The 24,066-nt window shown below is 38.4% G+C and overlaps 1 protein-coding gene across 1 annotated transcript in view; it reads left to right on the top strand.

Moving 5' to 3' along the window:
- The window catches only part of lrp1bb (low density lipoprotein receptor-related protein 1Bb), a 322,619-nt gene that overhangs the window by 20,875 nt on the left and 277,678 nt on the right, over positions 1-24,066 (top strand). The window contains exon 2 of the mRNA XM_084723927.1: positions 8,652-8,789. Within this exon, the coding sequence (XP_084580053.1) occupies positions 8,652-8,789 (138 nt within the window). The remainder of the gene's footprint in view (positions 1-8,651; positions 8,790-24,066) is intronic.

Raw genomic sequence — 24,066 nt, 5'->3', positions numbered from 1 at the left:
ATGATGTGAAAGTGAAAAAACTATATGTGAATTTGTTATGGTGTATCAGGCAACATGTCAAAAGGTTAGTTATTAATCGCCTGCAGGCGAAGAAGCTGCTCTTTAGTACAGCACAACGAGAGAAAGCTCTTGCCGTCTGTGCTTTTTCAGATATTTTGGCTTTAGTTCGGATTCAACAAAATGATTTTGCACCTCATGCTCATGATTAGATAAGTGATAATGAGGTTAGGGTTGAAAAATGGAGTGCATACAGTAACTAATGTCACTGTAATTGTGGAATTCACCGGAAAAGAGCCTGTGACCATTATAAAGCCATTACTGGAAGTCTACACTGGAATTGCCTCAGGTCAGGCATCAGGATGCTACTTTGATCATCAACTTTAACTATAAATTAAGAAAATGAAATCATTATTTCTTATGGATATGATGAATCCCAGTACATAGAAGTTCAAGGAGCCTCCCCTGCTGATGAGCTCTCTGTTATTTTCTTTTAGGAATTCATTATTCCGCACAAACTGGCAGTGGCTCAGATTAACATGATTATCATAATGAACATAGCTGCTGAAATTCTCCCCTAGAAGCCTCTCATTTTACATTAAATTGAGGTATTAGTTTTGCCCAGCTGATTCCTCTTCATTCTCTCCTCAAAGTAGGCAAATAGCAGCATGATTTTTAATTAACATGTCCTGAAATTCAAGATTTTGTTAACAGCCCCTACAGTCTGAAAGGTTCATTAAAACCACAAAAATGCTGAGAGGTGATATGTTTTGGGAAGTATGACTCAGCATTCACCCTTGAAGCTGACCTCCTGCACCATACAAGTCATCTCTTAGAAATCTTTGATGCAAAATCGTGATTTAGGTATAAAGCTCATCTTCAGTACTATTCCAGTATGGGTTTGCTTGCAGCAGTGCCAGTAATATATGTGCAGTATTTAGACTAGATAGGGATGTTTTATTTAATTTATAGTTGTGTTATAGTAAAATAAGACATTAATAAATATTGATGCAGAGCTTAAATGTTTCCCGCTTTACTTGAATAAGCATACCATGGTATCTTTTTTTTTTTTTTGTTCGCCAGGGGAACATCTGCCTTCCACTCAAGGTGTTATGATTAAACTGGTATTTAAGTGCGCTTGCCCATTTCATCTCTGGACATTATTCATTTATCAACCCATTACTGGAGCTGTGCAGCTTTCATCTAAAATAATTGGAGGTTTATACATCAGGAATTGCCCAATACAACAGGGACTTACAACAGTGTTTTCTGTTATCTATCTATCTATCTATCTATCTATCTATCTATCTATCTATCTATCTATCTATCTATCTATATGTCTATATGTCTATATGTCTATCTATCTATGCCAATGAGCATTACAATAAAAACAGTTCTAACTTGTACCAATGTGATATTGAAATATGTCCTAATATATGTCCTGATTTTAAATAAAACCACAATGAGTATAATTCTGGATATTTGGGAAATTTGAAACAGATATGGACAGTACCCGTTAGGGCTGAAAGCGACGCACCAGGCTCTCAGGTGACTTCAGTGTAAACCCATCCGCGGCCGTATGACACTCAACGTTGACGTCGTATGAAAAAGAAGTTCTGCCTCTGGAGGAGGTGGGGTGTGGATGGATGCCTCAAGCAAACACAGGACTTTCACCTGGGTGAAACTGTGTTTTGTGCCCCATGTGAAAACCAAAACCTTATTAAACTTTTTTTGTGCTACATAACGTTAAATGTTCCACCTGACTTGCTCCATGTGCCTTTCGTCTTGTGTTTATTCACTGACGTCACATGACAAACGCGCTTAGCGTGGTACATCTGTGCCACAGTTTTAATCCGTCATCTACACACCTGCGGTATTTCAGAAGCAGCTGGGTGTTGGACCTGCCTGATTGTTTTAACTTGATTTTAGGTTACGTAGTTGAATATTTCTTTTTTTCGTTTCTTTTTATGATCGCAAGTCTTTTATTTTGAAAAAATGGTGTCTGACTTCCTTCCCGCTCAGTCTACTCTGTGCATATTGACATGGCATCTGCCAAAAATAGACTTGACAGACAGTGTGTGTTTGAACCAGAGCAAAGTGAGAGCTGCTTCTAGGATCCACTGCTGGTGGAATCATAAAAATTATGTAGAACGGCAGTGACAAACTCCGGCTGACGTGACGCAGCTGTAATGCGACACAGCCGTGCCTGGTAGAATCAAGACAAGAAGTTTCTCTGCCTAAAACTAACCACACTTCAACTGTTTAAGCTCATATTAAAGTTAACAGAGTCTGAAAAGTAGTAAAGCCTGCAGTCACTGAACTCTGAGTCCAAGGTGTTTTTTTTTCAGATCAGTGGGCTTTTGTTTTAAACGGGCTTAGCTTTACATTAACAGACAAGTGACAGTTATGAAAAGCTAGTCAACTTATAGTGTAAGAGTCGTTGTCGCTTGTCATTGTTAAAGTATAATGTTGTGCTCGTGTTGATTCAGTGTCCGTGCAGTCTGAGTAGAAGGGGGCAAGGGGGAACAACTCACTCCAATATTTCGACGTTGGGCTGCAGAACCCAGAATGTTAAATATTTTACATTTAAATGAATGTCCTCAACTCATTTTAACAAACCTGCATTGTTGTTGCTTCCTCCAAACTTTGACAACGACAGTTAACTTTTTATGTAAATTCTCCACACATTCATGGCTGATGTAAATAAATATTTTCACTTATTCCGTCTGATCAGACCTCTCAGGACTGTGTGGGTGTGTGCAAACCGTGTTTGATTGACGTTAGTTTCCCTGCGTCTGTCAGTTTATTATTCTGATAGCTCATGATGTTTGGTGACCTCCTGTAATTTCCAGCATGTGTCTAACTAATGCTAACTTGAGCAGCCAGAACATTCAGCCAGAATAAAAAGCAGCTGTGTGTGTGCTGAACTTTTAAAGCAAACTTGCACTTCATCAAAGATATGTTGACATGTCAAGGTAAGAAAAGCACAGAAAGGAAAGCTGAATTCCATTTAGCTGCTTCAGTGTCGTGGTGCTGGCTCATTGTCACACTGTCAAAGCTGACTGGGATACACCTCTGCTTTTTTTCAGCTATGACAAGTCAAACTTCAGCTCTGAAAACTGCCCACTCTATAATATTGGACTACAGTACTTTTAGAGGCACAATCAGCAATTAGAGGCGATTTATGAAGGATTTGAAAATGTTTGACGCCGACACCACCACACTGGTAATATAAAAAAGACATTGTGGTAGACATTTCAAATCTTTTTCATTAGAATAATTTGATAAATGATGCACAATAATTCTATACTTAGTGTTTTTGACTAAATATACATAATAGACATTATTTTTTTAAGGTTGCCATTGGATTTGTTTACTGTAAAGACTTTAAATCTAGAAAATGCATCTATGAAATGATCGACCTTGCAACACACTGTAGAAATACAGCAGTGTTGTATATTATTTGCTGATTATTTGCAGATGCTCATCTCACTAATGGCCTCTGGGGAGAGATAATTACTTTTGCACTTTTTGCCCACTTTTTCTGAGCTACAACTATCTGTACACTGTAAAACGTGTATTTCAGTAGTAGTTGGAGTAATGTAATGTTTTGAATTCATCCCATTCAGCTTTCTGCTTTAGTGACGGAAGTCTGTATTTGCTTGACTTGTAATTAAATGCTGCTCCTTTGACCTGCTTTTCTCAATCCAGTAAAAGCTTCTCATAGTAAAGTATGGCTTGAATAATGATGTTCATGTCTCTTCCAGATTTTTACCCTTTGTCTTGTTGACTCAGAAAGAAGGTTAAGTCTAACTTAAAACAAAATCATATTTGTCCATCTAGAGCAGGGGTGGGCAAATGATAGAGGGTCCTAATAATGTCCAAATCTGTAATAATGGAATGGTCAGAAATGTTTTATATAGGGCACGTTTACTGTTTGTCACCCTTTCTGAATTACCATGTGATGAATTTTGGCTTAATATTTTGTTGGTAATGTCCAAAACTTTTTTACAGTGTACCAACAGTAGAAGAAAAACAATATAAACAACATGGATGTGCAGCATTGAATGAATAAAATTACATTTAAAGATTATTAAGAGATTATTAAGTACATCTGACTTAATAGTCTACTGGAAATTCCTTGGACCCAGTAATGGTGTTTCCCCTGAACTTCTATTATCGAAATATCACCATCCAGGTAGATGAAATTCAACTTGGTTGCATGCTGGGCAATTAGCGTAATTAGTATAATTAGCTCATTATCTGGCAGTTAAAGAAGAAAATCAAAAATGGTCAGAGACATCCAAGAGTTATTTTATTGCTGATGAACAGCGTAGTGCATATGGAATATCAGGGAAAAAGCTCCATTGCCATTTTAACATATTAATCATTCATAACAACACCATGTTTAATGAAAAAAGATGCAAAGTGCTTTATCTGAGACATGTTTACTATTATTATATTACTACTGTTATATGTTATTATACAAATATATAATAATAGTTAAAAAACAAACAAATAAGCAAACAAAAACTCCCTGCATCAATGCTACCTAAGCTAATCATGTTGGCTAACCAACTATAAACAAATAGTCAGAAACAGAAGCTTATTTTAATGAAATTCTAATAACTGGTAAATAATAGGTCAGTGGTGATAAAGGTACTAACATAACAGTTACATACCTTTATCCTGGGGGGGGGGGGGGGGGGGGGATTGCACATCTTTCTTAAGTAAAGGCAAAATTACAGCCTTACTGTATAGCATTTCTGTTTTTTGCAGCAGCATTTCATTTTGTTTTTTTTAGTTACCTCATTGTGCTAATGATTCATATTACCTAACATGAAACTTTTAGCAACCAGGCTTAAGCTCATCGGCTAAACCTATAGAAGACATTTAAATCACAAAAGTTCATAGGAAACAACACTGCTGGGCTTTATGTTGGTCATATCGGGGTTTCCAGTAGACTATGAAGCAACTGTATTCATATAAATGTCAAAAATCATTTGTTTGTGAAGTAATTTTTTGAAGTCGGTCCAGTAAATCTCTTTTTTTCAGCACACAGGAGCTTTTTCAGCTTCGGTCGAGGTCTCACTCGGTGCACTGCGCAGTGCTCAAGAGGATCTTCTGTGAAGTGAACATACAATATGCAGGATGTCAGGTTTAGGCATCATTCAGCACCTTGGAATGGGAAGCTGAGGAGAGAGAAGCTCCAGTATAGCTGTCAGAGGATGTCTTATGTGACATAGTGTACTATCCTCTATGTACGACTTTGAGCAATCATCCAACAGCAGTACAGTAGTTTGGGAATTGACAGAGGAATTCTGAGCACCTCAGCCGTTGAGAGACCATCTGTGTATCCCTGCATGACAGATCAGAGCCACTGAATATTCATGCGCCATCCCTCCCCTTATCACATTAGATTAGAACCCATGTGGCGAGAAAGCAAGGGGAGAGGCTGACAACACTGTTACGTTGTCAGAGACCCTTACAGCTGTGTGTTAAATAGTACATTTGCCAAATGGACATGTGCTGCGGTGTGGCGCTGGGCTGAATGTTCTGTGACAGTGTGTCTTTTTCCGGTAGTGAGTGAAAATGTCCCGTGTGTTTTGAAATGTACAACAGTCACACACTCGGATCTACCACTTATTTGAGTTTGAGCATTTCAAAAGGGATATTTCTCCCCCTTTTCAATTTTATAAAACGATACCTGACATAAAAGTCAAGTGTGTAAATACAGCATGCACACTTAGCCTTTTCAGGATCATTGGCGATATTTTGAAGATGAAATGCTCGGTGTAGAGTGAGCAATGATGATTTTGGGAGCAAGTTAAGCCTTTATAATACGTGTTTTTTAATATACACTGTATGCATGACGGTTTACAAATAGAGTCTGAGAGAAGCACCAATATCAAAAAGTCCATTCCAAAAAGGGCTGGTGGAGAAATGAAAAGAGCGATTCTTTAAACACTTTTTGGAGCGCGGCAGATGAGGCTGCCAGTTTGCTCATGTATGAAATATGAACTCTCAGAGCCAAGGTCACTTATATTTGACTTACCTAAATATGGCATAAAAATGGTGTGAATCACTGGGGCTTGAAGAGATCGCCTAGAAATATTCATTGAGGTAGAAGATCTCCCGCTACCCTTTTAGAGCAATAAAAATACTCAGGAGGAGAAACTAATATGAGTCATTACTGTGTCAATACAGACACACACCTACTTGTCCATACATCACTTCTGTAAATCAGTGGGGGATGGCAGTCCTCATTGTAAGAGCCACATTAACTACAGCATCTCTTATACCTTACGAAGTAGAAATGGATGTTGTGAATAAGTAACCGTCCAATCAAGATGGCCCAAATATACTTGGATGTGAGTTCCAACGGGTGGGAGAACTCCAGGGGGATTGTAACAGATCCCTTCATGTGGGTGATAAATCTTCCCATTAAGTGGCTGCAACAGCGCATTGGTAATTGATATCAATGTAGTTAAGGTGGAGATGTGACACATTTACAGTGCTGGTGCACTGGTCAGCTGTGTTTTATGTGCTCTTGTGGCTGCCACATGAATGAGGGTCACCTATGTGCCTCATGAATCCTTAAACAGCTGCTCTCCGCTGTTTGCCTGGCTGGCAGGGAGAGTCGGGCAGTTTGTTATAGGACTTCACCAGCACGGCTGCAAAGCAGTGTGGCGAACATCTGTTGTGTGTAAAGAACAATGCTGTGAAGTATAAATATATTTGCATATGCATAGGTTCTTCCGCCTCCTATAAAAGAGGTCTTGAAGTATCAGCACTTTACTCAAAGAAATACCAGAAAGGAAATAGTTTCTCTGCAAAAATTACAAATGATAACAACAATGAAATATGCAAATTTATTTCACATGTGGTCTTCAGTCACCCACTTGTAAATGCTGCTCCATATGCTGAAAAATACATTAAAGCTCATTTGGCTTTGCAGTGAACTGATATTACATGAATTATTAACTTTGAAATAAACTGAGATACCGTTTTACTTTTCATTTCTATTTATTTGACCCATATTTAATTAGGAAAGTCTCACTGAGATTAAGGGCCTTATTTAGACGAACTATAGCACACGGTCTAAAGTGCATGTTGCAAGTACATTCAGGGTGTGTCCAGTTCCACTTTGCTTTTTAAACAGTGCAAAGTCTGGGCACAAAGTAAGGTGCAAGAAACAAAGGGGTTGTATTTAGTGTCCTAATTGATAATAGACCAAAACAAGAATTAAACCAATCAGAGTGTCTCCTGTTCCCTTAAAGAGCCAGGTGAGCCTGCCTCTGGTGCATTGCTATTCAAATGACAAATTCTGCAAATTGGAGAAGCGAATGCAGATGATCCACTCGTAGTGATGCGTACATGTGGGTTAATCTGTGGGTTGGGCGGGTCGGGTCATAAAACTTAACGTTACAATTAATAGCAGATGGGTTGCACATGGGTGAAGTAGGATGAAGCGTCTCCCTGTGCGCATTTACAGATGAAGCGCAGCGGCATGACTGCAGTGACCTTACTGCATGAATGGAAACTATCACTGAGCAGCTCCTCTAATCATTTAATTACATTGTTTAACCTTGTGATTTAATGATTAGAATCAGTTATTTTTTAATGTCACTGCTCCAAAATTTAAGCAGCAAAACTAAAAACTGTAGTCCTAAACTTGACAGAGGAAATACATGAAAAAGTTTTTTTAGACAGCTCTGGTGGAAGTTAGGATTTCTACGGCTGCTTTACTCCAAACACTTTTACACAACATTCGACCCCAAACAAATCCTGTCAGATTGAAACGATGAAGTTAGAGCTGCTGTGCCTCGTGCATAAATGCGCATAGTGTCTCTCTCAATGAGCAGGGCATTCACCTTATTTCACCCACCTGCAGCTCATCCATTATTAATCAGAATATTGATTTTTATGACCTGTGGATTAATTGCGGTGCCCTAGAAGTAGAGTGTACATGTATTGATGTAATCTCATTTTTTTTGTCTGAAAAATGCATCCTTGAAAGAGCAGGAAAATACTGTGCCATTGACTTTAGACCAGGTTTTTTGTCGGTAAATAGAGCAATTGCTTTCTGCTGCTTCAAGATAGCAATATGCTGACAACGCACCCGACCACACTGCATTTTAAGACCAACACACCCATGGGTGCAAAGATGGGCGCAAGTACATTTGCTTCCTACACAGCGTGGGTGCTGGGTGAGAAACAACAACTTCGGATAACAACTTTTTTTCTTCCAATGCTTTTTGTTTCTTTAAGTATTGTCAGTGTTATTGTCTAAGTCTATTGTTATGTACTGAGACAAAAAAGCAATAAATATATTGTGTTAAAAAAAGGGAAAATGACAACAGTGTCAATCAGAAAAAAAAAAATAGCAACGACAGCTGTGCTGAGCTATGTGCCACATTGTGCCGGGCAGAAGATAGAGCCATAAGAATCTCTATTTTAAGGCAGGCCTGGCCAAGACAGTCAGCAGCACAAACACAAAGTTACAGATGGATAAAAAAAAGACAAAATACAATAAACAAGCACTGAGAGCTAAGAGAGAAATTTCAAGGAATCGGTTGCATAACTAGGTAAATTAAAAACACTGACATCCTGAGGAATCTGCCCCTGAGTCTTTCATTCTTTCTCTTCTTTAGGTGCACAGGAGGTGGTGATCAGATGTCCCCTCAATCACATACAGTGTGTCGGGACGAAAAAATGCATTCATTTCAACAAACTCTGCAACGGGGCTAGAGACTGTGAGGATGGCTACGACGAAGGAGTTCACTGTCGAGGTAAGAGTTAATAATGCTTTCATATGCTGACTCTTTTCGCCTTGGGTACGGGATGCATAAATTAATAGGTATTCTCATTATTATGTTAATTAATTGGGTCGCGCTCATCTTATTTGGATTATTAAGATTGTGAAATTCATTTTTCACATTAAATCTGTATTACATTTGTAAAATATAAAGCTGTGGAAAATGCTTTACTTTTATTCCCTGTTAATGTGCTTTGCATAAGCTATTCACTCCACCCAACCTCAGTCAAGTAAATTCAAGCTAAAGTGTGATTTACATTGATTATAGGAGTTTAAGGATCATTTTCACATTCACTTAGATAATCACTGTTTAATCTATGCTTTGTATCACTGAAATACACCTCCTAATGCAGGACGCTTGATAATATAAATGCTAATTCATGAAATTGCGGCTTGAGCTGGAACTTTATGACTTTTGTGGTTGAACTGGTTGTCAAGGTTACTTCCCATCATCCCTCCTGTCAAAACAGGCAAGAGACACAGTGGGAAGGAAGCGCCAGGTGTTGTGTTGTACACAAGTTTTTGTTGTTGCTCGCATTCTTCGCAACTATACCAAGCTGCCATGGACACCTGGCTTCTGTGATAAGGCAGCGTCTGCCTCGTGACTGCTGCTGTCTTGGCACAACAGTGGCCTCGGGTCTGGCAGAAACCGCAACCTTTTTTGACCTGTGAGACAGTTAAAGTCATGCTGGGCTTTGTCTCTGTGTGAGTGCGAGGTGCGAGGATGTGGAAGCCTCTGATTCACAGCTGCGAAGAGTCCAAGCGGCTGTTTGTTGGCACAGAAGAGAAAACTCTTGCTCCAGTGTTGCACTCCATATGCTATTGCTTATATTGATGAATTTACCTGAGACCTGAGAGAGGAATTAAATTAATATTGATTAACGTGAGAAGACATTGTAAGAATATGTAACATGCCTGTATTGGTTTAGAAATTGCCATTTAAATTTATAGATCAGGTGAAAATGCACCTCAGATAAATTAAGTGTTTATACAGAACAACTTTTCTTTTTCATATTGAGTCCTGTTACGTAACTGCAGGAGCATAAATATGTTCTGTTCCAAATCTGCCAAATTATTCCTGAGATACAAAATGATCTTCAGGGTTAATAACTTAAGGTCTGTTCATCAAACCAAACAGCAAAGCAGGATAAGAAGTCTGCAAACCTGCACACTTAAAAATAAAGGTGACAACTACAACCATAATGGGTTCTTCTGCTTGTCCCGTAGGAGAAGTTTTTTGGTTCCTGTTAGAACCTGTTATAAATGTTCCACTTTTCCAGCCTTTTGTAGAGGGGGCTTTAATATTCCAAAGGTTTTATTTAGAACTCACTCACAGGGTTCGACAGAGAACCTTTTTATATTCCAAAGGTTTTATATAGAACCAATCTAGTGGGTCCTACTGAGAGCTCTTTTATATTCTGAAGTTTTTAGCTAAAATCCGCCCAAAGGTTTCCTTTATTTATTCCAAAGGTTTTTTCAACAATCCATCCTGGGGGTTTCACACTTTTATATTCCAAGGGTTTCATTAAGAACCCTTTTGTGTTCCAGTGGATAGTGGATATATAGAACCCATTCATGGGGTTCTACCAAGAGCTATTTTACATTCCAAAGGTTTTATCTAGATCCCACTCAAGGTGTTCTACCGAGAACCATTTTCTATTTCAAAATATTTTATCTCAAACCCACTCTGGGGGTTCTACTGAGAGCCCTTTTAGGATTTCAACAATCCTTGAAGCACTTTGGAGGAACTTTGGATGAAAAGGGTTCTCAATGGAACCTTCAGTCTTACAAAGAATCCTTGGCGAACTCTTTCTTTAAAAAAAGGTTTCTTCAGTCGCAGATGATTCTGGGTAGAACCTCAGCCCTTCAGAGCTTTTTCAGAACCCCTGTTTCTAAGAGTGTGGTTCAAACACTCTGTTCCTGTCTTGTCAAGTTTAATGAAAATGCAAAACGCAGTCTGGGAGAAAAGCTCCAGTCGGCCCAGGTAGAACACGCAGGAACTGTCTGCAGGCTCAGATGTCTCCGCTTCAAACTGCGAACGTGTTTCAATGTAGAAAGGCAAATGACAGATAATCCACTGCTGCTGGAGGGACAAAGTTATAAAAATCTCAATGATCAGACGTATCAGTTACTTTATTCAACTTAATGTTCATGGGAACAAGTCCTCCACACATACACACATACTTAGTAGCCATCATGATAAAACATTCATGCTGCTTGCAACTTGTAAATGACTCTCTCCATTTCAGATCCCCCAAAAGGAAGCCAATTAGACAATATTCTAATATACTGCCAGCATACAATTAAAGTCAGCCTCACCTTGCTGTATCTTCAGGAGCAGTAATGAGTCATAGTCTCCCAAAGAGACTAAAATAAATTTGGAAAGAAAAAAAGGTCAGACACAGATTTTTTTAATGGAATTTTGTTCTCTTGATGGAATTCTGTTCCTTTGAATGTTTCTTTAGTTTGGAGAAAAAGCAACAGCACAAAGACTTCTCCTTCAAAAGTAAATTGGTGAATTTTGCACCTCGAGAGTAAAGACTACATAAAAATAAAAGGGCTTTCATTGCACAAAACCTGACCCTTCTTTTACCCTCATTTCACAAGCCAATCTTGTATTGGATATATAAAAGACCCAAGAGTAAGATAAAATATAAAAGAGATCATTTTTTCTTTTTTCGGCTCCTTTAAAATCAACTGGCAGGGCCATATTAAGCCATTGCGTGGAATGAAGAGTACAGTAGTTGGAGCCATAGACTGTGTATTAAATAGTTTGTAACATACAATCTAGAGCAATCTACAATTTAGAGCCAATGTTTGGTTTGTCCATTCTGGGCTACTGTAGAGACACAGTGGTGCAACAAAGCTGTCTCTATAAAAGAGGACCTGCACCATTTGTAGAAAGGGCTCACTGTGTAATAAAGAAAAGCACAACAATTCTTATTTTATGGTCATTATACAAAAATGAAAACACGGTTATAAATGTTAGATTCCATTTATGTCACATTCTGCTAATAAATGCTTGAAAATCTTAGACATTGGACTTTTGAAGAAGTTTTACAGACCACGATCTCAAGACCACTTAAAAAACGATTAATTTTCTCTCTAACGTAACTTCAATGAGTTAAATGAAGAATATAGCCTCTGAAACACACTTGAATCACCAATAAATCCAGAAGCATGTATTCTCTGAATCAGTGTAATTTGAATGTTCTGATTTACATTTAAATTTTTTGAAGGCATGCGTCAGGGTCAGAATTTCAGCTTTTTTAATGCCCAGACTGCCTAACAGGAGATCCACTGTATATTTCAGTCATCGTCACACTCTGTACTTTCTTTACTTTCTTTCAGAAGAGACAATTTTCTGTTTGACCTGATTTGTTGTAAAATGAGAGATGAATAGTTTTTTATATTTCATTTCATTAAATGCTGTGCCATGCACAAATGTAAATCTACTTAGATATGACAAAACATTTCAGTTCTTAACCCTCTGTAGGGCTTTTCAGGCTGCATATTTTCAGCCTATCCTTAGGGCTGTCCTTAGCCCTGGGCTAAAAGTTAACCCTAGGATAACTCTGGGTTAAAGCCTCTGTACACCCATACAGGTGTTTCCTGTTAACCTGGCTGCTAGTCTTCTTGTACTAATCTTTTAGCCCCGTTCAATAGCGACTGCTTTTATCCCCGGGTTTAGTCGATTTTGGGGTTGATAAACCTGCAAACTTGGGGCTAACCCTGCTCCAGAACAGGGTCAGCTAGCCTCAGGCTAAAGTCAGGGTTAGCCCAACATGCCAGGATTGTGCCAGTGTGAAAGCTCTTGTAGGCTCGGCTAACAGCTCCTTACCTTGGGGCTAACTGGTTTCCTAACCTGGGGCTAAATGCAGTGTGACAAGCCCAGTAGGTATCCATTATGATGCCAGCTGGCTAAAAAAAAATGTTATGTTTTTTGTCACAAAAATCGACCAAGTAACCATAACCATAAATTTGTACAGAACTATAATGGTAAGAAATGTAACAAATACTTTGACAACAGCTAAAGCAAACGGGACGAGTGAGGAGAAGAAGGAGAAGGCAGGACTACTTTGGCACTGCGGTGGTGTGGCTGTGGTACCAGAGTATCAATACTTTAAAAAAAAAAAAACAAAAGAGTATAAGATTCAGTATCGACATTTATCAATATTTGTGACAAAACTAACTCCAATAACTTCTGCTTTTTCACTCTCCGTTGTAGTCTGCTGTTACATAACATCACTATGATCTCGTATAAATATGTCATTTCCACATTTCTTGTCAATGGATGAGTAACACGGTACGTCTGTGTTCTAATTTCCTTTAAAAGCTACTTTCTGATGTGTATGAGTGTGTGATCAGAATGCAAACAATATATCTCTTACTGTGACACTGCAGTCAGCTGCTTTGACTTCCTTGCCTAAAGCAGTAGAGAGATTGATGCTTTCACAAGGAATAAATCAGTCTGGCAGGGAATAGGAATTTGTTTTCCGTCTACTCGTTTTTTTTAAATTTCATGTTAAAGATAACACTCTGTGTGGTGCCAACCTTCTGTTCAAGTTCACTCAGGGACACACACTGTACAGTATGCCTAGTCCCGCATGGACAGACCAAACTCATTGGGAAGCAGGAGAAATTGAGGTCACCAAAGAGAAGTTTTAGGCAACCAGCTGGGTCTCTTACAAAACTTTTTTTTCCCTCCCTTTCCTGCCCACCTCTTATGAATATACATGCTGAACATCCCGAGAGGCCTTGATATGAAGGTGCCCAGATGGAAAAAAACCACCAAACTCTTCTCGTTCACCTTCAGGAAACTTGCTCATTCTTAATCGCCGGCTCATGGCTGTGCCGTGGGATCTCTGAAGTCTCTGCTGCTTGCATTGAGGGAGACTTAAATAAACACAATTCAGCAACAGACTTCATATGTTATCTTTAGGGCACTCGCCGAAAGTGAGCACAAACAAATTTCTTCCAAATGAACACGGCGAATAAAAAGAACAGCCTGGAGCTTAGAAACTGAATTTAGAGACTTTGTCAATGGCTTGGCATCAGGTCTCTCCTAGATTAAAAAATGAAAGCTTAATTCTGATGCCAAGCTTAATCCATGTCTGTTCAAATTGTTTACTCAATGTTTTCACTTTTTCACCAAAAATGTGTTACATATTAAATTGGCAACTTAACAAAGTGACAGCTTTTTGTTGTGGGATCAAATCACAACAAAATAATGAAATAGAAATATTTGTTGGTCCTGAGCTCTCGGGTTTGCACTCTTGAAACAGCGATGGATTAACCGACTGGAGAGTGTATCGTGATCGCACATTTACAGCGGTGTCATCAAATGTCGCTGATAGATTGATGCCAGCTCACTGCCATCACATCGCTGTCTCATAGCGAGTGTCAGCAATGCAGCCCTGACTAAATATAGTGCAGGAAATTACATAACTGAATGAAAACACAGTGATATTTTGCTTAGCATTTCATTTACTGTTCATTTCCACTGTGGTTTGGTTTTAGTCCTGGTTATTGAATGATAATTGCCTTCAAATTTAAACAGGTTACGGTATTTTATTAAATTTAGATCCTCATTCAGTCATTTTTATTGTTTAAAACATCTGAGCTCCATTTATTGGATTTTATTCTCTTAAAATTGCTTCTTCTCCCAGTAGTAATATTATAATGTTGATGGTGGATAGACCACAACAGCTTTAACAGAGACTCTGTAATCTTTCAAGCAACAAACAAAAACCTGTGTCACCAGAATATGCCAGAAATGCAATATGTGCCATAGATATGCTACATTCACGGTTGAAGTTGGTGGACAATGTTTTCTAGATGTTGAATTTTTTATTGACCATTGTTGCTGCTGTTTATATCCCCTCACATTCAAAAAGAGTTTACGTTTAATATATTTATGTTGTAGAATGGGTGTTATGAAATATCACATATGGATTTTCAAGGAATCTTTTACAGTTCAATAAATTATTCTAAAGCTTTTGAATGGTGAATTTTAAGTAGAGCATTGAAAGCTCTACACTTGGAGAGGAGGGTAAAGTCACTGGCAGGGAGCTTTAGGCCTGCATTGCTTTTTTTGAACAATATTTATATAGTTGCTTGTTTGACGAGTGGATTTGGATGTTTGACTCACATAAAGTTTAATCCTAAGCAAAGACAGGATCTCGAGCCATGGTGCGTGTGCTGAAAGTCCTGATGAAAGTTCCTGTAAAAGTTTTTTTTAATTTTTTAGTGGACCCCGGGAGCTGCTGATACATTAGACTGTTATTAATTATGATATTTATGAAGGTGTATTGAGCCCATCAACAACATACCAAACTACACTTGTGAGGTTGAGATTCAGAAATGAGACTAAGGATCATGTTTTCAAGTTTCATAGTTACGTTAAACACGTTTGAAACTTTAATGATCCATGATGATGTGAAGTTTGCAAGTTATTCAATAATTCACATTATAAAAAGTATAAAAACTACATTTCAATGTTCATTAATATAAACAATATGCAATTTTATAGATAAATATGTACAGAATTTTGGCAGATATAGCTTGTTCATATGACACATAGCTCACACACGCTGTGGTGTCCACACAGGCTGCATTTCTGCTGTGAGGCGGCTGCTGAAAGCCCTGTCTTTCTACGTAGAGTCTGCAGAAGAGTTTGAAGAGAAGAAAATAGCTGTTTTCTGAAGGCAATCAGTGATTTTCTCCTTTGTTCAGAGAGAAAGAGGGATGGAGGGAGAAGAGACTGTGACATACTGCTCAGATGTAGACATTGAAACTACAGTTAGATGTGTCCTGTTGTTGATATAAGGTCGATACGACTGTTAACAGATCATTTTCAATGTGGACACACTGACATGTTGATATGGGCAGTGAAAACCAGGAGGTAACGCTACACACACGCTGCTCAAGCGTCTGGTGTGAACAAGCTGTTAGGCTAACACAATCTATTGTTCATCCTCCTTATTTGTTCTTCGTCTTTACTGAAATACAAATATCTATATGTATTTTTTCAAACTATATTGTTTTCCAAAGCCACATTTTGTTTGCAATCATTTTTTGATTAGACCACATTATTTGCACTGCAAGTCAACTATTGTCATTTCTCAAAAGTTTCCTTATTTCTTTACTTAATAGTTGCTTAAAGTGCTACCTTTAATAATATTCAGTTTACTACGATCTGTTGTCTTCTTAAGTTGAAGAAGGTGTGTTTTGGAGTGGGTGTGGTTTGGATTCTGCAGCCATTCTGTTGACAGATGAGGGTAGTGGGTGTGGTTTGAAGGAGCTGTAGTTTGTAGGGTCTGCAAGGCTGCAGGTGGACCCGCCTCGCTCTGTGCGGCACTGTTGAAAAAGTAGTTCTGGGTGACAGTAGTTCTGGATTTCAAAATAAAGGAATGGAAAGTAAAAAGTAAAACCACAAATAAAATGATTAAAACACATAACATTAACAGGCAAATACGGCCCTCTCAAATTTGGAGGGATTTCCTGGGTGTATACAGGTATTTTATTTTAGATTTTATCCTCTTCTGTTCTGTATCTAATTATCTGTATATATGATGTAACTGTGTGTGCATGAGACTATAACTCTCATTTGCAGCCCTGTGTTGTATAATGATAAATAAATTACCTTGATACCTTGATAAAGATTCTACCCATTGGTTTTACTTACTTGTATGGTGTGTAAGTGCCCAAACAGATCACCAGCATTAAGTTTTATGAGTCAGATGCAGGTGATAAAAAAAACATCACATCCTGTCCTCGGTTGTCATGGCAGTAGGAATATCAGCATAAACAGGGATATGAGATTGTTTTCATGACCTTTCAGTTTAGTGCTTCATACAGTATTTTCTGCTCTTCTTAGTGCACATGCTAGAAAACAGAACATGCACTTAAAGGGGAGTTGCATATAAATCATAGCAAACTCTCCAACCAGTAATTACATGTAGATCTGCATTAAAAATACATGTTACTTGTGATTAAAGCAAGAAATATGGGAAATATTATTTCCAAATTAGGGCTGTGATGATATGGATTTTTTCATACCGCAGTGAAAAAGCTATGTATTCCTGTAGAATGGTGGTTTGCCACGACTGCCCAAATAATTACTCTTTATTGAACATTTTTGAAGGATGCTGTTAAAAGCATTGCATAGCTCCCTTAAGGAATAGAGCAGTGTGTAATACATCAGACCAGAAATACATCATCAAGCCCCAGTCATCGAGGCTGTGCGCTCTTTTGGAGGAAAGATCACAGTTTCATATAATGAGAGAGAAAGAAAAAATGCTGAAAAGCTGCTGAGGAGCAGCTTTTAAAACAAACAAACATAAAAACTCATCATCACTTTTGGTGGAAAGGAATCTCCCTAGGAGAGCAGTAAGAATGGATGGACCTCCAGAGAAAATTAATTCTTAATTTTCAGTGTTAATTCCTTTTTGGTGACAATAGATAAGAATTCGCTTCGGCCGTTTAAATTATGTTAAATCAGAAACTAAAACTGACTGAATGTGTTGTATTTCTGGGTGCATAAAGCACTGGATACGTCAACCATGATGTTTTTATGTCAAAACCCTCTTAATTTAACTTCTTATCTATAGCATTGGCTTCATATTTGTCTAATACAGTCCAGTAAATTTAAGTACACAATAAGTGTATCATTTAGACAATGTATTAATGATCAAAATAGTGTCATGATATACAAATACAAATGTATGCAGATGACACTGATGTGTACACACACACAAACAGCTGAGTTAGCAGTGACCAAGCTAACAATTGCTCTGGAAAGGAAAACCACGGTTCAGCCTCCTAATGTTGATGTTCTAATTAAAGGTGAAAGGACTGACACAGTCACTGATTTTAAATATCTTGACATCATATTAGATCAAAATTTGAAAACCAAGTACAATTTGTTAGATTTCAGACATGCTTAGCTCTGCACTCACTGACTTAAACTCTGGATTTATGGACTTATTTTGATTTGACAAGCATACACTCATGATATGTTATTGTGTGTAACTTTGTATTGATTGTGTGCCTTGTGTGTGATGTGCTGTTTAGTTTTGCTCAGTATTGTTTTGTGTGTCTTGTGTGTTATTCCTTGTTATGTCATTGTGCTGTTTATTTCTTGCAAAGTTACTATAGATGGGAATTAACACTAAGCTCTAAGCTGGTATTGTGCATCAAATGGTTGTTAGCATGTTGTTAGCTGGCAGTCCCATGATGCCTTGAGCTGACTCTGTCAATCAATCAGGGGCTTTTCTCCTGACGTGCCATGGTGATAGCTGTAAAGGGGTTTAATTAATGCTTAACTTACCGGATGGTCCCTCGCCGTAGGCCTCGCCAGCGCCGGTCCCTGCTCTCGTGAGCATCCAGCTGTTTCCTGTTTTTTCAGTTCAGTTTCAGTTGATGTCGGATGGATCCAGACATAAAGTAGTGGGTTTTCCTGCAAAAATCCTTGAGCTGAAAGGTGGTGAAGTTGTGAAGTGAAGTCGTAGTTTGTCCTCAGCAGAGGTTTCCAAAAGCTGGTGTGTCTGTACTGCTACGTACGAGAAAAAGAGGGGCTATAACCTCCCTATCACCCTTAACAGCTCTGATCTCAAAGGCATTGCACAGTGGAATAACACAGGATTGACCCTAAAAATCCTGCAGTAGGCATCACAAGGCCATAATGTGGTTATAGTCACAGCTCTATGCCAAATCATATTGCATTTGTTGTGTGCAATAATACAGATGTCTTTGCCTTCTCATAAGAAGAGAGTTTCTTTGCTATACTTGAAACCGAATAAAAACAGTATCTTGAATCACACACATAAATCTAGTTCTGCTGTGTTGAGCTTTTTTTTTTTTAATTTTTCATCATATTTTTCTCAGTGATAGACTGGACTGAAGATAATTTGAAATACCCTCATAGGAAAAAGTATTTATCTGCTTTAGTTTTCATTGACAAAACAGCACAAAGCCTGAATTAACAAACATTGTTATTGATTTAGTATAGTAGTTAATATTGCTGGGTTCTCCTCTATATCTTGCATTTTTTTCACTGATGTGAAATGCACTCATGTTCATGCTAATTCTGAATGAACTTTTAATTCACAAACAGAAATGGTTGAGCAGTTACCCATGTAAAAGGTGTCTGCTAACATGAGAAGGACATGCAGTTCACGTCTTTCACTGCTACTGACATTTAGACAACACGTTAATAAGCACTCTGGTATTTTTGTCCCTCACTAAGCTCGACCCAAACCATTACATTCATTAATAACCTCATCTAGTAATAGCTCATGATTACTTGACATTTGCTGCAGAATCAGCCATCATCATTTGTTGATGGTGAAGTGTGGGGCAGAAAAAAAAAAACCCGTGCTCACACTGAAAACAGGTCAATTTGAATATCAAAAACAGCAGACAAGAGATATAATTCGTGCTTTGTTAACCCTCCAGCCTTAAAAAGAGGGAGGCCTGTGAAGCGAGTTCAGACACACTGCAAAAACCACAGTGTGACTGTGCCGCCACTCACATGCTGTATACACGTATCCACGGCTCTATTCTAATGTAGTGTTCTGTTTAAGCTGACACGCGTGTGCTCACTCCCTCATTGCCACTGAAAGGGCTGCTTCACTGCTCACAATACAACCAGAGCTGCCACTGTTACTGCTGGCGCTCACTTTTCCATTTCATCCCCATGCAGGCTCTGATTCTGACGTTTTCTCCCTCAGTGGGGTGGTTTGTTGCTCCCTGATTCGACTCCTTTCCCTTTGTGCAAAGCTTTCAAGTGTATTCTCGAAGGGAAAAATAGATCAATGTTCTGCATCAGCTATCTAATATCTACTCTGTCTAAAATGTGTTTCACATGAGCTGAATGAACTGTAATTCTCTCCGATCCTGTGCTTCTATGATTGTTGAAATTTGTTGATTTGAACCTTTTCAGTCCCACTTTTTCTGTCGGGCTGATTGCTGCATCAGCCGATGCCTCAGTCGACCTCGTCCAGTGGTGGAATGTAAACTAAATACATTTATTCAAGTTACTGTACTCTACTTTACCTGAATATTTACTTTTTATGTAACTTTATTCTTAAGGTCCAACTTGAGACCTTAAACCAGCAATTTTGCAGATTGTGGAGGCTCTTTTGGACACCACCATTACTACAAAATATAACGTAAAAAATAAAATTATGCAAATAAAAACCTACTCCTGCTTCTTTCTAACCTACTAACATATGAGTCACTGTGTCATTTCCTGTGAAAATGTAAAAACAGGCTTGTTTAATCACACTTAAAGTGGCAGCCTTTAAGAATGAATATATAGAAATCACTGTGGATCATCTCGTTCAAGAGGCATCACTGTTTCATAACCAGTTAAAAACTCCTTCTAGTAGTTTTAAGCAAATAAACTATTTAAAAAAAACTTGGATGACAAAAATGCATTGTCACAAAGCTGAAAACAGGCCTGTGGCTTTTTAGAGTTTGGTTGTTCTCACAGCGAAAAGACAATAGATATATATAATAATCTCACAGAATATGATGCTTTGCTGTAGCTCAGTGGTTCTCAAACTGAGGGGCAGTCCCCACTGGTGGGACACAGAGCCACTGCAGGTGGGGCATCGATAACAAGGGGAAAAATATGACTGGAACTAAGTTGAATGGATATGATTAATGCAGGGAAAGTAAACAAACGGGAGTTTGTTCATGCTATCATGTTGACCTGTATTACAGTAAAATTCAATTTGGATCCTTATTTATTATTTCAGAGAATCAAAGTCATTTCTAATCGTTATCTACACAGGGTTTGATTATGAAATTCGTAGTCATAGTTCCTTCATGCTCCACACTCATACAACATATAAACAGATAATTAAATTCAGAACGGAACAGGATGAAATAATAATATAATAATAACAGTTATTTACATATATACATGTATACATCCAGGACATTATTTTCTTGTGTATCTATTAAATTTGCGTCAGGTTTAATGTGGACAGCAGAAAGTGACAATAACATGGTCGACATCTTCACATCAAAACTTGAACATCTGGGAAACACTGTCCATCAACTTTGTGCTTTTACATCGAGGATGCTTCATGCACAAACACAGTCGGAGTCCTCCTCCCTTTGTCCTGCTGGAGTCTTGCAAGTTGCATCCTGTCAACTACAACAGCTCGATCCATGTCTTTCAGTGTGGGCACAGCAGTCTGTGGTTTCCTGTTTCATTTTCCAGACCAGACCTTATCCATGAGCAGCCTCAAGTCCAAGCTGTTGCTTCGCTCTTATCCTCCCTCCTCCTCCCCTCCTGGGGTGGCCCGCAGCAGTGTGTCCAGCTGATCTGACCACATGTTCGACAGACATCGACTGCATTTGCCGATCGCTCTGGGTTCCCTGCTCTTTAATCCAAACACCATGCTTCATTTCCCAAAGCCTATGAGTATATTTCTGGTGATCCATGCGTGTTTCGGCAAGAAAACCAGTTTAGTAACAGTTTAAAATAGACAAGTAGCTGTCTGCTGCTTCAACATGCACAGCCATTGCTATAGAGATTGATTCTCCTATCTTTGTTAATAGTTGATAAATAAAAATTGTGGGTTGAGAGGCATCAGCTTCAGCTCCTGAAGTGGGGCATGCCAGGAAAAGTTTCAGAACCACTGCTATAGATTAAACTACCCAACAGCAGGAGTTAAATTGAGCCAGGGCTGTCCCAGGCTTATGCTCTTACGCTATCAGGGGACACTTAACACATCTTATATTTTTCAGTTTTAATACTTCAAACAATGACTAAAACACGTTGTCTTCATGTTTAGAAAATATGAGCATACATGAGTTCATGTAAAACTTTTTTTTCCCCTTTAAAAGTTACCAAGCAGACCTCAGTCAGTCAGTTAGACAGCACAGATGGTGGAGTCAGTGTCCTTGGGTGGAGTGAAAGGTGGGAGGGGAGAAAAATAGGTCACAAAGTGACAGGTTTAATAACAGAATGTAAATGACTCCGATGTTCTGCTTGAAGAACCAGTGTGTAAGAGTCAGTGGCATCTCACGGTGAGCTTTCAGATCCCAAACACTTCACCTCACCTTCCTCCAAGTGTGTAGGACAATTTATGGTGGCAAAAAAATGTGCAAGGCTCTGTCTAGAGCCTGTGTTTGATTTGTTTGTTCTGAGCTTACTTTAAGCACATGGTGGTGCATCATGGCAGCCGCTCTGCAGAGTGGGAGCTCACAGATCAACAGTTAAAGGAGGCTTGTAAAAGTTATCAGGATCTCTCAGTTTAACTTTTAAGCACATTATGTCATTGTTGTACTGTAAGCTTACCACCTTAAAAGGTCTGAGAGTTGTTTAACAGCTTGTCCAGTCCGCCTGTGAAGCTGACATCTGTGTGAGCTGTCAGCAGAAGGCTATCATTAAGTGCCGACAGCTTTAGATCAAAATATTGTCAGACATGATTTTCTTGCAGTTTGTTATGGCTGATCAACTGTGGAGCTGTTAGCAAGAAATAAAATTCTTATTTTAAGTCTCATGATTATATTGGAGTATTATCATTATTTCATTTCATTTTTTATTTGCATTGAAGTCGACTTTTCTGACTGATAAGTTACAAAGAGAAATACCTCAAAATGAAGAAACTATATTAGTTTTTCTGATTTAATTGTCGATGTTTAGTATTTAACTATGCAGGTCACCAATGTAGAGCTGTTGTTGAATTTGTTACTGTATAAAACAATCAGACTTATTAATCTCATCTAATATAATAATTCAGTGGTTGTCAAACTTTTCCTGGCAAAGTGCAATTCATCCATGTGTGGTTTGGTCCAAAAACACCCTTTGTTTCCTGTAAGTTTAAAGGGATAAACACAGATTCAGCTGTTTATTTATTGCCACCGGTGCAGGTGACATGAAACATGTAGATTTCATGTAGAAATTCTTTGATTTAGCATTTTTACGCTAATACGGCAGCCCTTTCTGAGTCAAGCTGATGTTTTAGGTTCTGATAACTTTATGGATGACTAGTTTTTAGTATGTATGCGTGTAGCAAAGAGCTGGAAAAATCCCAAAGATGTCCTGGAGTCACATTTTGTTTTCCCCTTGTGAGTGTTTCTATCCATGTTGGTGCCATAGCCAACAGAGACCCCTTATTGTTTATTATTCTCATCATTATCGTTATTTATTAACTTATTTACTTATTTTAAGTATGATTATTTTATTTGTTTATCTGTCTTCTTTGTATAGGTTAAGTTGTATACCCTCTAAATGTTATCATGGGTGGTAGATGGGGGGATTTCATGATACATTTCATGAACATTTTTCAAAAAGTTCCTATAGAGTGAATTGTCATGGTTGTATCATAGTGAAAATTCAGAAATAAACTTACTTGACATTACTTGACGAACTTGACATTGAAGGCATTAAAAGTTAAGCCATTATGTCTGTCTACTCATGAGTGGTATTATGTAGGATACGTGTTGGCGCTGATCTGGAAAAACTGACGACACAGAACGGAAAGACGAACGAACAAAAGTGTATTGCTTCTGCTTATGATTAAATATCTGATTGGAATTTCAGTGTCAACCTGCACCAGTCTCACTCACTCTGACAGAAAAACTGTCAGCAAAAATAATCAGCTGAACATTACAATAACGAGGTGGGGCCGCCTCTCCCCCGCGCTCTGCAACGACAGCCTCCGTGATGCATTTGATTCCAAAATACGTGGATCTATTTCTGCCACGTAAGGGTAATCTGGACTTTTATGCAGCAATGATTTCCATGTCAGAGCACAAGTTGTCAAAGGCAATGTGTTCGCCCTCTGCGGTGAACGCACTGATTTAAGCTGTTTGGGGGTTTAAATTATAGTCGCCTCCCAGAGTACATTGGCTGAAAAGTAGTCAGAAAAAAAAAAATCTCATTACTGGAGTGGAAGTGAGAGCACATTGTCTCCCTGGTTCATCTTCCTTGGCAAACACCTCAATCATTTTTTTCCGAAAGCCTCTGACATCCTGACACTAAAAATAATACAGAAAACATTAGTGTACATTTTCTTTATTTTCTTATGATAAAGCCTCTGAAAAATAAACAATGTCAAACATGCACCTTCCCTCCCACCTTGTGTCTCTGAACAACATTCAATTATCTCACTTGATTAACTTTTCATTACGACAACTCAAACAAACAAACACTTTTCTCTGGGGTGAAGGAGCCTGTGATAAGTGATGCTCTTGTTCCGAAATGACTACCCATGAATACAGCTCAA

The sequence above is a fragment of the Lutjanus erythropterus genome, chromosome 8 (assembly GCF_056507025.1).
Source record: "Lutjanus erythropterus isolate fLutEry1 chromosome 8, fLutEry1.hap2, whole genome shotgun sequence".
In the NCBI taxonomy this organism is placed as follows: Eukaryota; Metazoa; Chordata; class Actinopteri; order Lutjaniformes; family Lutjanidae; genus Lutjanus; species Lutjanus erythropterus.
Note: the sequence above shows the minus strand (reverse complement) of the source record. Positions and strands in the feature narration are given on the sequence as shown.